Raw genomic sequence first — 18,046 nt, 5'->3', positions numbered from 1 at the left:
AGCTAATCAATCAGGTGATGGAGGAAGAAGGGTGGATGTGGGAGAGATGCCATTGTGTTCTTTTCAGCATGTAACATGAGTACTTTTATACTTTGGATATTTTAAGACTCAATCCTTTGCACTGTATCAACAGCCTTCCTTTTGTGATATATTAAGCAGCGAGTCGGAGAAACCAAAAGTGAACCAGCCGATGTCACAGAAAGCAAAACCTGAGAATCCTTTGTTGAACAAACCACGATAGAGGATGAACAGGGAGGGGGACCGCAAGAGTCCACTCAACTACTCTGGGAAAAAACAAAAACAAAAACAAACCCATGGCCGTCGAGTCGGTTTCAACTCATAGCGACCCTATACAGAGAGAGTAGAACTGCCCCATAGGGTTTCCAAGGCGTGCCTGGTGGATTCGAACTGACGACCTTTTGGTTAGCAGCCATGGCTCTTAACCACTACACCACCAGGGTTTCCTATTCCATAAGCAACTGAGTAAATATGAGGTAAGGCAGACCCTTCCCTCCTAACTTCCAAAGATTTCAAAGGAGAAGTGGAGGACACTCTACCTTTTCATAGGAATTACAGATACGTAGCTGCATTTGGCAGACTATTTCTGTTTCGGTGATTGTTTTCTCTCATTTGGTTCCCTCACTTTAAAAAAAATCTCAGGCTTTACCCATTTACTTCCTTACTTCTTCCGTCCACAACGATAACATGAGGTAGAAGAATTACATCATGTCAGTCTGGCTTTTGCTGCGCCAACCCAGCAGTTCTCCGAAACACTGCACTCATACTGGTTTTGGGTTTGAAGAGAAATCAACATGAATTCAAAGGACAGCTCTAGTCACCACTCCTGATACTCAGTCCCCCTAAGCATGAAACCATATCACTGGTCGATCTGGGGAAGGGATGCTGAGAGTGCTGCAGGGTGGTATAACAGGGTCACGTTTCTGGCACACCCCATTTACAGTTCTTCCAGGAATCGTTATAAAACATTTCAGGTTACCAATGCATGTCTTCACCAACTGCAGGTTCTTGGCGGGTCAGACAGGCAACATGCACTGTTTCCACTGTATAACATATGCCAGCTAAACAGTTTTTAAAAATGAAATGCTTTCTGGGGTACCTTCAGAGCAGAATGGTAAGCCCACTTTTGGGAATTCATAGATGGTGGGTCCTTGATTTGCAAGGTTACATGATACAATACTCCCAGGGTATGGCTTCAGCAGTTTAAAGAAAAAAAAAAATTCATCCCACCCAGAGGAGGAGATGGTTGAAACAAGAGTGTCTTTGCTATCATCCACAGGAAGTACAGGCTTGGCTTTCTGAGAAATGGAGTCCTGAAACCACCTTTTCTTCCTTTTTACCTGAGATAGGATGAAAACAGTCAAATGGGGCTGGAGCGACTACCCCAGGTAGGAGCCCCTCACTCACCTCCATACACCTCAGAGGTGGAGGCTAGGAGAAGACGTGCGCCAACTCGTTTTGCCAGCCCTACAGAAAGCAAAAATACGACGAGAAGCTGTGAATTTCAGGAAAACATACATGCACGTGCACATTTTCGTGGCCGCTTTAAGAAATGTTTTAGTACTGAAGGTATCTGGTTATCCACACGTCTTCAATTAGCCACTTTTACTGCATCTGCTTTGAAACCAAAATAAAAACAGTAAGAAAAACACAAATGAATTGTCAGGATAGTCATTCCTTGCAGGCTTGGAGCTGTAAGCAGGGCCAACTTGACACACATGCAAAATCTGTTGGTTTGATAAGGCTTGACTTAGGAGTTTCACAAAGACGCCTTTGTCTCCGCATATCACCCATCATTCAGTATTTTCTCGGGTAACTTCACACCGGTAGGCAGAAGGCAAGGTCCTTCTCACCCTAACTGCTACTATTCCCTCACTTCCTGCACACACTCTCGCAACTTCTATCTGAGCCCCTGTGCCTGCTTATCTGGGCAACACTATGCCCCCCATCCTCCCATTTCTTTATCTGCTTCCTTCAAGGTTCAATTTAAATGGCACCTTCTCAAAGCAACTTGCCACCTTTTCTCAATTCTGCTCTGATCCCCTTCCATGCATTTACAACTCACATTTAACCCACTGCCATCCTCACAGAGACCCTATAGGACAGAGCAGAACTGCCCCCATAGAGTTTCCAAAGAGTGGCTGGTGGATTCAAACTGCCAACCTTTTGGTTAGCAGCTGTGGCTCACTGCAGCTCTTAACCACTGAGCCACCAGGGTTCCACTCACACTTAGAGTGAACCAAAAAAACAGAACAAAACCAGTTGTCATCGAGTCAATTCCAATTCATGGCGACCCGATGTGTGTGGAACAGAACTGCCTCACAGGGTTTTTATGGCTGTGCGTGACCGTTCAGAAGCAGATCGCCAGGTCTTTCTTCCGAGGCACCTCTAGCTGGGTTTGAACTGCCAATCTTTCAGTTAGCAGCTGAGCACTTAACTGTTTGTACCACCCAGAGGGCTTACAACGGGCCAGCTTCCATCAATATCAATCTTTTCTAAACCAGTGGTTAAAAAAGTATGACAAGCATTCCAAACACTCTCTTAAACTCAGCGTCCCAGCGTACAGTAATTCATCAAAGGCTCTGTGAAGCCCTGCACAAAAGAAACTCATTTCCCTTTGCCTAAGCGCACGTTTCCTGAATGTATTCCATTGTACAGCCTCTTGTGCACCATTACGGGAGAAGCGTGGCTGTGTCTCACACCTCCCAGGCATCAAACACTGCCCACAGGGTGGAAATCTAGTGTTTGCCCACGAGGTGTTCTAGGAGAAATGAGGCACCCATACATAGCCTATGGGCACTTCTGGGGAGGCCGGGCTGGTACTGAAGAGTCCTAGCATGAAGGTACCAAAGGTAAGAGTGTAAATGAACATCTCGAGGAGGGAAGCAGTGAGCCACGAAGAGGTACATAAAGAATGAAAGAAGAGGGCAGCTAAAAAGGAGCTGAAGATAAAACTATGCAAATCCCAAGATTTGCTTGTGGCAGAAAAATATTAAAAGGATTCAATTTAAGAAGGGATTTATAGGCTACCAACACCAAGATGGTTCCAATTTCACCCCACAAAAGCCTGGGAGGTGGACCACCACGCTGTATTACTGAGCGGAGACAATGGTGGTAGCTTCAAAAGGAAGACTTGGTTGGTCTTTTTCTTTCGTTTATTAAACTTTTTATGGTGAGACAATTGCAGATTCAAACGCAGTTGTAGGAATTCATAGTGACACTGAACTATATGGGCAAAAAATGTTGAACTGGGAAATGTGTTATATGATAAAACCTGCAAAAGCTGGAACCTGTGTAAGGCAGAAACCTGTCAGAGAAACCAAACCAAGCCAGTTACTGTTAAATCGATTCCGACTCATAGTTTCCCTGTAGGACAGAGTAGAACTGCCTCATAAGGGTTTCCCAGAAGCAGCTGGTGGATTCAAAATGCCAACCTTTTGGCTAGCAGCTGAGCTCTTAATCACTACGCCACCAGGGCTCCTGTCAGACAGTGAAAACTCAAATATTTTTCACTAAAACGAGTGACAGAAAAGTGTTAAGACTGCACTCTGTCAAAGGCGGAAAACTTTTGAGGCCTGGAAAAACAAGGCAGTCCCACTGAGTTCCGGCTCTCACAGGTTTCACTGTACATATTATTATCACAATAAAAAAAAAAGTAATACAGAGATCCTTTACCCAGTTTCCCCCAACAGTGAAACTCTAGTACAGTATCACAGCCAGGATACTGATATTGATACCGTCAAGATACAGAACCTTCTGTCATGACAGGGATCCCTCATAGTGTCCTTCTATAGCCACACCCACCTCCTTCCCTCCTCTTTCCTTAACCCCTTGCAACCACTAATTTGTTCTCTATTTCTATACCATTTCAAAATGGAATCAAACAGTATATAACCTTTTGGGATTGGATTTTTTCACCACATAATTCCCTTGAGATTCATCCAAGTTGCTTCCTGTAGCAATACTGCATGCCTCTTTATCGTCGAGTAGTATTCCACTGGGAGCCCTGGTGGCACAGTGGTTAAGAGCCCAGCTGCTAACCAAGAGGCTGGCAGTTCAAATCCACCAGCTGCTCCTTGGCAGCTATGGGACAGTTCTACTCTGTCCTATAGGGTCTCCATGAGTTGGAATCCACTCAACAGCAACGGGCTTGGTTTTTGGTTAGCGTTCCATTGCACAGATGTATACGTTATTCAGTCAATACTCTATTACAGGGCACTTTGGCTGTTTTCATTTTTTGGTTATTACAAACAACGCCAGTATGAACATTCATTACAGGTTTTTGTATGAACTTAAGTTTTCACTTTTCTGGGATAAATACCCAAGAGTAAAATTACTGGGTCATACGGTAGTTGCATTTTTACTTTTTTAAGAAACTGCCAGGCTGTTTTCCAGAGTAGCTGTACCATTTTATATTCCCACCACCCGAGTCTTCCTAAAAGCTTGTTATTTTTCTCTAAAATTTGGTGCATTCGCATACGCAACATGCTATATTTCAAGAGCAAGTGAGCTTAAAGATTTCAAAGCCAAGACTAAGTCTGCACCATCTTGGTCGACTGACTTAAGCAGGACTCACAGAGGCGACAGTCCCGAGGTGAAGCCAAGGGAGCTTTACACTCTGATGACAAATAAAGTCACCCTGAACTAACACCGCCAACCTGCCAAATAACACAACCGCAGGGGGAGAAGGGAGGAGACAAGGCCAAGATCAAACTAAAGGAACACTTAACTATCTACAGCTGAAATCTTCTAAAACATTCCCAATAAGAGCAGCCAAAAAAGAAAATGACAACTTACCCAACATATTCAAAGTCCCGATTGTATTGGTCTTTAACGTCTTAATGGGATTGTACATGTAGTTCGGAGGGGAAGCCGGAGACGCCAGATGATATATCTGGTCAACTAAAAGAGGCAAGATGGAAATTTATTATTATTATTATTAATTAATATTATATATTAGTAATATGTATATTATTTCTAAGAAAAACACTAAAAAAATTCTGAACTCCTAGAAACTGTACTAACCAAGGTGTTCCGGTCGCTTTCACCAAAATTCTAGTTGTTAACATCTCATTATTCACAGAAACTAATTTACGTTTCTAATTAGAACTTTGGAAACCCTGGTGGCGTAGTGGTTAAGTGCTACGACTGCTGACCAAAGGCTTGGCAGTTCAAATCCGCCAGGCGCTCCTTGGAAACCCTATGGGGCAGTTCTACTCTGTCCTATAGGGTCACTATGAGTCGGAATTGACTTGACAGCACTGGGGTCTCTGGGTAATCAGAACTTTAAACAAAATAGAAAGTCTAATTATCTGGAACCAGAATATATGCTGGGCCAATTACCTGAGCCTTGTTCTCCTCCCTTTCCCAGTCCTGTAGGGTTGCTGTGAGCTAGAATCAACAATGGCAACGGGTTTGGTTTTTCACTCTAGTTCAGAGTTACCCAGAGAGGCTTTTGAAAGAAAGATGCCCAGGCCCCACTCAGACATCCTACTCTAGACCAGGAGATTCGAGACCTTTAAATTCTCAATAACAATAGCAACTAATAAATTAAATAAATAAATTAAAAAATAGAACCAATGAATCTTTAAAAAATCTTTAAGAAAACTAAGCAAACACAAACCTTTCAAAACTGTCTTTCAATACACAAATTAATGAAAGGATCTGTCCAAATGAGAGAAAAACCCTGTAACTGCTCTCCCACCCCTGCAAGATATTTTGAGTTGATAAACAGCTAAAAATAAAAAGCAGAGATCCTATCATGCGAATTGTAAGTTAACACGATCTTTTTGTTAAACAAATTCTCACAAAATCCCATAAATTCTGAGGCCATTTTATTTTTTCGAGTTTTAGAGTCTAAGGTATAGCCATGACCAGTATGAAAATGGATCAATTCTTACAAACTCTGCTGAAAAGTTCAAGGACTTGTTTAAGTAGCGGACCATCCATCAGCTTTACTAGCTGGGCAATGAATTGCTTTCCTGGGGTGGCCGAAACAAAGTACCACAAAGCAGGTGGCTTCTCAGAATGCAAATTTATAGTCTAACAGTTTTGGAGAGTAGGAGTTCTAATTCAGGGAATAAGCAGGGTGGGCTGTCTCTGAAGGACCCAGGGGAAGATCCTTTCCTGTCCGGCTCAGCTTCTGGCAGCCCCAGCTGTTCCTGGCTTGCAGCTGCTACATAACTCCATTGTCACCTGGCTGTCTTCTCTCTGTATCTCTTTGCCTCTTCTCCTCTTTTATAAAAGGCCATTAGTCACATAAGATTAGAACCCACTCTGCTCCAGTATGACTTCATGTTAACTGGTAACATCTTCCAAAACCGTATTTCTGAACACAGTCACATTCCCTGTGCCGGGGGTTAGGACTTCAACATCTCTTTTGCCGGGGACACAATTCAATCCATAACAGGCACTGTTTCCTCTTTGCAAAAAGCCTCATCATGCCTGCTGCCTCTCTGGAGTGGGACTCTGCCAGATTCAAGCCAGAAAAAAATCTGGAGATATCTTCAGCCCCTCACACTGAACCACAGGGCACAACTAGGCTGTACCTGCAACTTGAGCTTGCTTGCCACCTGATTTGCAAACCACAGGATGGGGCTGGCCCAAGTCTCTCAAAGACAGGGCAAATCAATTTGCATGGGTTGTGATCTTACAAAACAAGTATTCAACACTCCTTTTACTCTTGAGGTAACAACATACACAGGAAGAGAAAGAAAATTGTGTTAATGACTAAGAGGAAAACCAGTTTGCCTTGGAGAGTGCATGGTAACTCCCTTCCATGAAATAGAACAATATTCTAACTTTAAGCTGCACCCTTGTCTCCTTCTTATGCGCTCAGGTCCCAGTTTTCTTCTTCCTGGCTCAATTCAAATGTCAGTTTATGTGGGAAGCCTTCTGGCAGCCCCTGGTCAGAAACAGTCACTCCTACAACCTGCTGTCTGTACCTCCAGCTGACAACTACTTCATCTTGCCTTGTAAAGTGACTCACGCACACGTCTTCCTCACTAAACAGTAAGCTCATGGAGCACAAGAAGCAGGTCTGTTTCTTCCTTATAATTTTCCACAGAGCTCTCCACTCCATGGGGCGAGCGGTGCTTCTCAAAGGGCAGACCCGCCTCAGTTACCTCGGAGCCTGGACAGATGTCGTTCCTGGGGCCCTGTTCAGATGGATTGCGTCTGAATCTCTAAGTGGGCTTGGAAATCTGCAATTTAAAATAAACATCCCTAACAAGGTGCTTTGGCATGGTCCAGCCTGGGAACAGTGCTCAATAAAAGTTAGCCAAGTGAAGAGATGAACTATAAACGGGGTCTTTTTTTTTTTAATCCAAAAGACTATTCCACCCCCACCCCCTTTTTAAAAGCCATTTGACAGTTTAGCCCTACCGCTGCTCCTAGCCCATCTCCACTGAAAAGGCTAGATGATGTCTCATAGAACTACTTCTGGACGTTTACTTAAGTAGCAACCCTGTGGCATCCTATTTAAGCCAAACTTGCTACCAGTGGGAAAGACCAAGCTTTCAACAGTCCCGCTTCCCTATCATCATGTGCCAACATATCGCAGGTTCAAATGACGGGAACTCCAGCTCTCATCTTAAAAAGAACACTGCACCAGTCTGTCGATTAATTAATCTGGTAAGGAATTACCAAGAGGAGAGAAGGGTGAAACTTCGGAATAGGCCTAAAATAACCAGCAATGAGAGGTGTTATGCAGACACTAAGAAATACTAGTAATGACCAGCTCTGGAACGTAAATGAAGCTGCAAAGTTAACCCTCACAACCAGAAACAAAAACCCTTAACGCACATCAGCTGTGCAATTCAAAGCACACCCAAATGAGCACAGCCTTTAAAAATTTAAGTTGGGGGCGGAGAGAGGAGGAAAAAAGGGGAAAGACAGGCATGCCCATTCATTTTTGGTGGCTATGCGTCTCCAGATGCTGACCGCCAAGTGAACCGCCCGTAACCCTTTCACATTTACAAGGGCCCTGTGCTCAGCTAGCAAAATAAGACCTTTAAGAAAGGAGCCTAAAAGAGTTCACATTAATTATCAAGGAAACGAAAAATTAAACGGTAAAGCCAGCCAGTTTTTCCCCCTTTTACACATAATTCCCTAAAATAGATTCCAAACAGCATTCCTCTGGGAGCACACACATGCTATTTTGTGTTGGGAAGAGGGCAGACGTGCGGTGGAATAGCTGAAGCTTGCTCTGCCCTACTGCAAATTCTGAAAAGGGAAAACCCAACTAGCCTAACCACAAATGAACTTCCTATATGCTTTTGGTGTTTTTTTTTTTTGCACAGGAGAAAGATGTGGCAGTCTGCTCCCGTGAAGATTTACAGCCTTGGAAACCCTACAGGCAGTTCTATTCTGTCCCGTAGGGTCCCTAGGAGTCAGAATTGACTTAACGGCAGTGGTGCAGTGGGTCTGGTATCGTTATGTGTTTTTTGTTGGTGCTGTTGTTTGTTAAGTTTCCTGGCTGGGGCAAACACCACACTCAGCTGTTAACAGCAATGTTGGAGGTTGGAGTCCACCCAGAGGTGCCTTGAAAAGCTTGGTGACCTACTTTAGAAAAATAAGTCACTGAAAGCCCTGCGGGGTGCAGTTCTACTCTGACACCCATGGACTGCCATGAGGTGGAATCGACTTGATGGCAACTGTTTTTTTTTTTTTATATATATATATATATATATATATATATATATATGTTTTTATGGTAAATTTCATTGTGCCTGAAATCCATGTAGTAAATGATATATAAATATAGAAGAAAAAAAAACTACAGAAATTGAACAACTATCAGGACAACCCAAATCTAATGTCCAGAATCCATCACACAAAAAAAACCCATTGTTATCTTCTGCCAAAGGGAAAATTCACATTAAAAACTGACTGCACGTTGTACAGCTTCCCACTGACTTTTGTTTTATTGAAAGTTCTTAACGTAACCCAGTTTCCAACTTCCTGCCTTGATCCATGCCACATTCTACGGAATTTCCACCCTGATAAGGTCTAACTTGGGATTTTCACCTTGAGATTGAAGACAATGGAAAAGATAAAATATAAAACAAAGGCCTGGTTCTTTCTGGGAACTGGCATGGTTATTTAGCATACACTAAAATGCCATCATAAATAAAGACAGTCGCTACAGAATTCTGTTTTTCTACAGTCCAAGCCAGGGACCTGGCATCCATACTACTAACAAGACATCACTCTCGACAACACGGAATGCCGTAGCACAGCCCCAACCCTTGTTCCTCAATACCAGTATTTACGATGGGAAACAGGATTTAAGAAGATTCAGGACTTTCCAAAGTGTACAGACCAAATTTCTCTTGGCATAAAGAAGCAATAAGGGTGGGAGGGTTCTGCCTTGACTTCATATCAAAAAATATTTGCTTAATGCAAAGGTAAGACTGCACATGCCAGAGGTCTGGCTTGGTCCCCGGGACCACGGGTTACCTTTTAGTGTTGCCAGCTTGTCAATTTCCTGCACGCCAGTAACCAAGCCCACAGCAACTCCTACAAATGCTGGTGGGTTCACCCGTGATACCACCACAGTGAGGAAACATTCACAATGCCCGAGCTTCACTTTAGAAAGCCTCCACAGCTCCAACCTAAACAGCGAATGCATCTCTGCACTCTGCAGCCTCTGCTTTTTATGTTTACATTTGCAATATAAATTGTAAGTTGAGAAAGAAATGTCTACATTGTAATTCAACAAAAATATTCTCATCAGAGCAGAACCACTCAAATGTCTACATAAATATGGACCCAGTACCCTTGGCAAACACTGTTTCCATCCCACCTTGCCTGGTCAACTCCAGAATGTCTGGGTACTAACGGCCCCAGCCTCTCCCATTTTCCCTCTCTCGGTATCTACTCCTCTTGGCTTTTCACAGGATTTAAGTACCTGGGTTTAAAGTGGGCAACAGAAAGGGCACCATGTCTTGGTGTCCTCACCTACAAAATGAGGATAATAACTGCCTACCTCACTCGATTGTGAGAAGTGAATTTTGTTAATCATATAAAGTAATAAGCATAGTGTCTGGAATACAGTAAATGTTCACCGAGGGTTGGCGATTGTCATTTTTTGCTTATATTTTCCTGAATAGCTTCTCCACAATTACTACAAGTTCCAGGTATCTGACTCTCTGTGAGAGCATAGTGGAGCCCTGGTAGCGCAGTGGTTAAGAGCTTGGCTGCTAACCAAAAGGTCGGCAGTTCAAATTCACCAGCCACTCCTTGAAAACCCTATAGGGTAGTCCTACTGTGTCCTATAGGGTCGCTATGAGTTGGAATCAACTCGACGGCCACGAGTTTATGAGAGCAATCTCTGCTCCCTACAGAAATGCTGGTCTCAAGGTGCCTGTTTATACAGATGGTGGGAAGAAAATCAGGAGGGCTCCCAGGGAGGCATGGGTTCTACGTATCAGGAGCCTAACCATGAACCCTAAGATAATGATGACAGAGATACAGACTGGATACTGGGCTGCTTTCTGAAGCAAGGTTTATGATGGCCCCAAGCTGCAAACAAAGTAAATATCCAATAATATAGGAATAATGAGATAAACTGAAGTATACTGGGGAATTCCTAATAAAATAATATTGAGGGGAAAAAAATGTCTCTGTGTAGAGATCTAATACAGCCATACAATAGAATACTAAGCAGCCATTAAAAAAAAAAAAAAGGAGTAGCTCTCTGTGCAAGATATAGAAAGATCACCAGGATACAACAAATGGAAAAAAATAAGATGCAGAACAATACATAATGAGCTGCTTTCTCTGTAAAGAGAGAATTGTGAATACCTATTTATATTAGCTGGTACACGTATCAAAACTCCAGAAGAATGCAAAGAAATTATTAATAGCAGTTTCCTCCAGGGGAGGGTGGGGACATTATGAAAAGGGAATACAGAAAACAGAGGCAGGAGGAAGACTTTTCATATACCATCTTTTTTTAATTTCTCTAAAAAATCTGACAATGTAATTATATTTTCCATAAAGCATGTTTTTAGTGTTTAAAAAAAGAATTCCATTTAGAGAAATGACTGGATGTTAATAATGGGTTATATATAGATAAGAGGATTAAGAAAAAATTCTATTTTTTAGTAAAAACACTTTCCCAAATTTTCTTCAACAGGTATGCATTACTGTTGTTACTAATTTCTTGAAAAGAGAGAAGAATTTAAGGTTCCTTTCCACCTCATTCTTTACCAAACTAAGAATCTAACGTTTTCTTTCTCTTAACCAAATGGACATAAGCAGTTGCTGTCGGGTCAGTCCTGACTCATGGCGACCCCCTGTGTGTCAGGGTAGAACTACGCTCCATAGAGTTTTCCGAAGTAGATCCCCGGGCCTTTCTGCCAAGGCACATCCGGGTGGACTTCAACCTCCGACCTTTCAGTAAGCAGCCACGTGTGTTCATCATTTCACCACCCAGGGACTTCCAAGAAGAACCTGCCTCCAGTTCTAAGTAGCTCCTTCCTATTACACTTTATTAAGTGAGCTTCCTATTGAATGAGTCCTTTACTCAGCTTCAGTTCTGAAGGCCCTTCCAAGAATCACTGCTTGGTGTTCCGTACTTTACCAATCCTTGCCTACAAGACCACATGGGCTCTTCCTTCACATATCCTGGCTCCTCCGCAGAGCCCTCATAATAGCCAAGCGTTCGTCCTCCAACCTCTGGGCTACAGCAAGGAGCCATCCGCAACGCTGCAGCAAGGAGCCATCCGCAACGCTGCAGCTCCACTTTAGCTTCCTTGATGGTTCTGTTGTCCCACTCAGAGAATCCACACACCTGCTACTCCTGAACCTGGCTTCTCAGAAACCTTACCATGTCCTTAGCAGATGGGTGGGAAAGATAATTAACTTTACTCTTTTCAGAACTAAATATTATGCAGGGTGGACTGAACATCTCAAACTGAAATGCCCCTGGTGGTTAAATTCCAATCCAGATTTCTTTTAACAGCAATATAACACTCAGGTTACGTTATTTTAATGAGTGCTTATAGTTCCTCCCAATGCAATGCTATTCCTTCTGTATACTTCAACACAGACAATACAGAACTCCCATCGTAACCCCTGTGATTTTCTGTAATCACAGCACCTCTTGTCTTAAATGGTTTTGTAATTCCTTACTACCTGGCAGTCCCTGAATTCTGCAACACCCTATTCTCAGTCTGGATCCTCGATACACTGCTATTCCACTCTTCTTTGGCAATTCTACACACATTCTGTGTCCAGGCGATACAAGCTGCCCATTAGAAAGGGAAAGTTAGAATAATGTGGCTGATACCTTCGCTTCTAAAACATAAAGGCTGTACTCCGTAAACAACAGTAGAAAATTTGTGATGAAGGAAAATTAATGAAGCTGCCAAATTAAGTGGCACCATTGTTACCTCATTAATCCAAATAACTCGCGAGCCACAGAAAAACAAATAGATAGAAATAAATCCCACAAAATACTTCTCAAAGCTTAAGGACATCCCTGCTACCGTGTGAATATGAAATCAACTGGTTTCTTTTATTAGGAAAAAAGATGTTAAGAAATAGAAATAGAGCTATGTATAAAACAGGTGGGTGTACGTGCTTTGTTATATACTTTGAGGGAGATAATTTTCACTCTTAAACCAGGCAAAAAGGAGGCCTGGTGGCACGGTGGTTAAAAGCTGGGCTGCTAACCACAAGGTCAGTATTTCAAATCCACGAGCCACTCCCTGGAAACCCTATGGGGCAGTTCTACTCTGTCCTATAGGGCAACTATGAGTTGGAATTGACTCAATGGCAATGGGTTTGGTTTTGGGGGTTTCAGGCAAAGAAGAAAAAAAAAATTATCACATAAATAGGACACATCAACTTGCCCATGGCTACTACAAGACTGGACTACATACTATAACATATGGCGATTCCATTTCAGATAAGCACAGGCTGTAAAATTCAGTTAAGGGAAAAAAGTACAGGTCAAGTGCATTGTTACTACCATTGCACTGCCAAGTTCGAAGCAGCAGCACAGAGCAGAGTGGACAGTAAATGTTATCATCCTTGGTGAGACAATGCAAAATGGAGGAAAAGAAGGGAGCATACCAAACTAAGCTCATCTCATCAAATGCACAATTTTGTCTGATTTCAGAGGGAAAAATAGGGAGTGTTACCTTAAAAAGCACAATGGTATCACCACAGCAAATCAAATGAAACACTTCTTCACTGAAGAAGTTCAGAGTCAAGTCACACTGTGGGGGCAGAAAGAGTGAAAGGATGGGAGGACTGGGTGTGGGAGAAGGGGAGATTATCAAGGACATGGAAGAACTCAATGCTAAGGTGGAGAACAACAGTGAAGGAGAAACCCAGTAACAGATAAACCTGAAACTACACAGGTGGAGGAATGCCTTATACTCCCCAACATGAACGCTACTTGTGAGAATTTACCACTCCAAGCCAAGGACAAAAGTGTTGATCATATGTTGTATGACTCTGTTCAGTGTGTGTGCGTGACCCCTACACAGAGTCTACAGCCAGAAGCAATGGAAATGGTCTAGAGAAGCTATTAAGTGTCAAAGCAGTAATTTTCTTAGCAATATTCCAATCTTACTAAATTTTGGTTTTTCTGTGATACTTAAATTATATAATAAACAGTTTCATTCAACAAACATTTATTGCCATGCACAAAAAATAACAACAACAACGGCTATCATTTGGGGTGCACTTATTCCCTGAGTTGGCCAGGCACTGTGCTAAGCCCTTATATTAGTCTCCTATTGCTGCCCTAACAAATTACCATCAACACTGAGATTTAAATGGCATCCATTTATCAGCTCACAGCTCAGTAGATCAGAAGTTCAGGGTTAGTGTGCTTCACCGGTTTTCTGCTCCGAGTTGCACAAGACTGAAATCAAATTCGCAGCAAGGCTGCACTCCTTTCATGTAGGATGGCCCAAACTCATTTAGGTTGTTGGCAAAATTCAGTTCCGTGAAGCTGTACGACTGAGGTCCCCGTTTCCCTGCTAGCTATCAGCTAGGGGTCACTCTGAGATTGTAGAGGCTGTCTCCACACTCTAGCTCACCAAACCAAAAACCAAACCCACTGCTAACATCCCTAGCCATCTGGCAACAGGACGTTAGAGCTTCAAAGGTGCCAATAATCAAGCTAGCTCACTCGAGCAGCCTCTTTGGGCATATCAAAACAAAACAAAGCAAGAAGCTAGAACACAGTAAGTAAACATAAATTAATACAATAACTCATAGATGGCTCAGAGACAACAGTCAATATCAAATCACATAAAGAAGCAGACCATGATTGCTTCAATAAGCTCCCAAAACAAAGAAACAAGGAATCTCCTGGATGAAGAAATCTTCCTAGAATTACCAGAGGTAGAATACAAAAGATTAATATACAGAACTCTTCAAGAGATCAGGAAGTTGATCAGGCAAAATGCAAAACAAGCCCAGGAGCACACAGATAAAGCAGTCGAGGAAATGAAGAAGGTTAAATTTTTCATTATGTTCTTGAATAAGATAAAAACCAAACCCACTACTGTTGAGTCAATTCCGACTCCCAGTGACCCCACAGGGTTTCTGAAGCTGTAAATTACTATGGAAGCCGACTGCCACGTTTTTCCCCACAGGGCCACTGGCAGGGTTTCTGAAGCTGTAAATTACTACGGAAGCCGACTGCCACGTTTTTCCCCACAGGGCCACTGGCAGGTTCAGACCACCAACCTTTTGGTTAGCAGCCAACTGCTTTAATCGCTGCGCCACCACAGCTCCTCTCTCACAGCCACCTTTAAAGCCACAACAGGTCAAGTTCCTCTCCACTTTGAACCTCTGTGATGTCCCCTCCTGCCTCATTTCTCCAATGTGTCTCTTCTGCGGAATCGCTAACTCTTCTCCTTCTTCTTCTGGTGTTAAGGGCTCATGTGATTACACTGGAACCCTGGCGGTGCAGTGATTAAGAGCTCAGTTGCTAACCAAAAGGTCAGCAGTTCAAATCCACAAGCTGCTCCTTGGAAACCTTATGGTGCAGTTCTACTATGTCCTATAGGGTCACTGAATCAACTCGATGGCAACAGTTTGGTTTTCTGGTTTTGGTCATTATATTCAGCCCTCTCAGATAATACAGGAGATAGTCTCTGTATCTTAAATTCAGCTGACTCATAACCTTAATTCCATCAATCAATCCCTTCACAGCAGTACCTAGATTGGTCTTTGACTAAATAACTGGGGGAAGGAAGTCTTGGGGACACACTTTTACAATGCTGCCTACCCCCTACCCCAGCTGGTCACATGCATTACCTCAATTAACCCTCACAGCAGCCCCAAGGAAGTCTAGTGGCCAGTGAGCCAATTTGTCTATTATCTAAATAATTCATTTCACTTTACAAGACTGCTTTACAAAAATTACACCTAACCCCAAAATATATCTCAGACAGATTAAATGTTAAAAAATGAAACAAAAAGAACAAAAAACACCATGGCTGAATATTCATCTAATCTTGGGATGGTTATAGCCTAAAAGAAGAAGAAGAAATAGCAACGGGAAAATGAACAGATACAAAATTTCAATGAAATTAAAAGGCTAACACTAGGCTGGGGGGGAGATGCTAAATATATGTCAAATTGTTAACATGTTATTATAAAGAACTCATTCTGAAAGCAAATTAAAAAATGGGTAAAAGAAAATAAACGATTTGGATTTCTTTTGTGACTTAACAGGTAGGAAATTTCTTTTTAGTAACCAAAGAAAGTATACCAAACCATTGGTTTTCTATCAAATTAGCAAAGTATTTTTATTAGTTTTTTAAGATACTGGTCATTTGCTACTGATGTGGAAGTGAAATAGGAATCACCAAACAATGAAGTAGACATATTAGTATTTGGTTCATATTTAGACTTCTTTTACTAAGAAAATAAAATTCAGACATAGATATTTATAACAAAACACTAGAGAATTTAAAATAAGGATAAGATTATATCGTCATACAACAAAATACCAGTATTACTCAGCCATTAAATTGGCTCTTTCAGATACTTTTTAATGACATAGGAAAATATTCACAATTTGTTAATAGTGGGAAAAAGGAGAATGCAGGAGGAGGGAGCAGTATAATGCTTTGGAGTCAGACAACCCGAGGCTGAATTCTGGCTCTGCCACGTTATAGCCCAGTAACTCTGACAGGGTAAGACCCAATTCTAGTTCTTCGTATATATAAATGTGGATGATACCACTTACACCTCTCAGGGCTATGGTCAGATTTAAGCAAAAATAAATGCAAAGTCTGTGTGAGCCTAACCCATTGCTACTGAGCCAATTCTGACTCATGGCGACCCTCTTGGACAGAGGAGAACTATCCCGTAGGGTTTCCAAGGCTGTAACATTTACTTATGGAAGCAGACTGCCACGTCTTTACTCCGCAGAGTGGCTGCGGGGTTCCAACAGCAGACCCTTCAGTTGGCAGCTTAACCTCGGCACCACCAAAACGCCTTGTATGAGCCTCGGCAACCCACTAAAGCAACTCGTGGCAGTTCTCACCGCTACAACCTAGACAATCGCAGAGAACGGAGACCTTTAACGGCTAAGATTCCCAAACTGCAATTCCTTTCAAGTGGCAACATTATTGCCAGGCTTTATGTAGTTAAGTGTGGGATTTCATTATTAATTCAGCCTTTTCAATTAGCTGATGACCTATAAGAAGCTAAAAAAGTAACTCTGGGCAAGTGGGGCCGGCATCAGACTTGCAGACCAACAGGGATGCGTACCACCCAAGTCCTGCCTTAACAGATCCATGGATTTCAAAACCAAAGGTGCCATGTAATAGTGACGATAAGACATTTGCACTTTATAGTCATTCTTTAGTACAGAAACTAGGAGAGTGCCTTGAATACAGTAAGACCATTTCAAAAATAACAGACGACACGACATTTTATGTGGCTGATTCGAACAGCTTACCTTCAAGGATCTGGCTGCTCTGGTGGGCCACCTGTCAGAGTTCAAAATAATCATAGTGTACTATTTTCAGAAAAACCATAGGCATTTTCACTCACCTTCAATGTAGAGTGGTTCTACAACGTCGTGGTTAATGAGCTCAAAGTTCTCGTGGCCAATCCAGTGTTCCACGTTTCTCTTCCTGCCCGTGAAGAAGTTGTCCACCACTGTCACCTCATGGCCATCCATCATTAGCTTGTCAGTTAGGTGGGAACCCACAAACCCTGCACCTCCGGTTATCTGCAGCAGGTCAGTGTGTGGAAAACATTCCCAGAAAAAAATACAAGAAGCCACAATGAAGGCAGACGTCACAGAGTTACATTGTGGGTGCCCAAAAAACCAAACCAAACCCATTACCGTCAAGTTGGTACTGACTCATAGCGATCCCCTAGGACAACGCAGAACTGCCCCACAAGGTTTCCAAGGAGCAGCTAGTGGATTTGAACTGCCGACCTTTTGGTTAGCAGGTTAAGCTCTTAACCACTGCACCAATAGGGTTTCATCTTGGGTGCAGCCACACTTAAAACTTGGAAGCAGGGAAAGGAAGAAAGCCAGCGAAGGTTTTAAAAGCAGCATCTTTATTCTTACTCCAGAACAATAAGTCACACTATCTCCCAGCTTCTAAAAAAAGCCTGTTGCCGTGGAGTCAATTCCAATTCACAGTAACCCTACAGGACAGAGCAGAAGGGCCCCATAGGGCTTCCAAGGCTATAATCTTCACGGAAGCAGACTGCCACATCTTTCTCCTGTGGAGCGGCTGGTGGATTAGAACTGCCAACCTTTCAGTTAGCAGCCAAGGGCTTAATCACTGCACCACCAGGTTTCCTTCCAAACTTCTAAGCAGACTAAAACTCAAAACTATCACTCAGTAAATAATACAGAAAACATAGTACTTACAATTTTCAGGACATTTTCTTTGACCCAGCATTTTACAGTATTAAAAGGTTCTTGTTTTATGATGGATATGATATGTTGAGCGTTACTTATATAGTTCTAATATTACTACTCTGCAGTTAAGAATTACTTTAAAAAAAAAAGATCAGTAAAATG

General features: G+C 42.4%; 1 protein-coding gene across 1 annotated transcript in view; it reads right to left on the bottom strand.

Moving 5' to 3' along the window:
• UXS1 (UDP-glucuronate decarboxylase 1) overlaps positions 1-18,046 on the bottom strand; it is a 110,598-nt gene that overhangs the window by 42,302 nt on the left and 50,250 nt on the right. Inside the window, exons 6-8 of the mRNA XM_049856974.1 lie at positions 17,056-17,236; positions 4,816-4,920; positions 1,426-1,485 (exon numbers count right to left, since the gene is read on the bottom strand). Coding sequence (XP_049712931.1) covers positions 1,426-1,485; positions 4,816-4,920; positions 17,056-17,236 — 346 coding nt within the window. The remainder of the gene's footprint in view (positions 1-1,425; positions 1,486-4,815; positions 4,921-17,055; positions 17,237-18,046) is intronic.

The sequence above is a fragment of the Elephas maximus genome, chromosome 17, assembly GCF_024166365.1.
Source record: "Elephas maximus indicus isolate mEleMax1 chromosome 17, mEleMax1 primary haplotype, whole genome shotgun sequence".
Lineage (NCBI taxonomy): Eukaryota > Metazoa > Chordata > Mammalia > Proboscidea > Elephantidae > Elephas > Elephas maximus.
The sequence above is the reverse complement of the archived record's forward strand: the minus strand, read 5'-3'. Positions and strand labels throughout refer to the sequence as shown.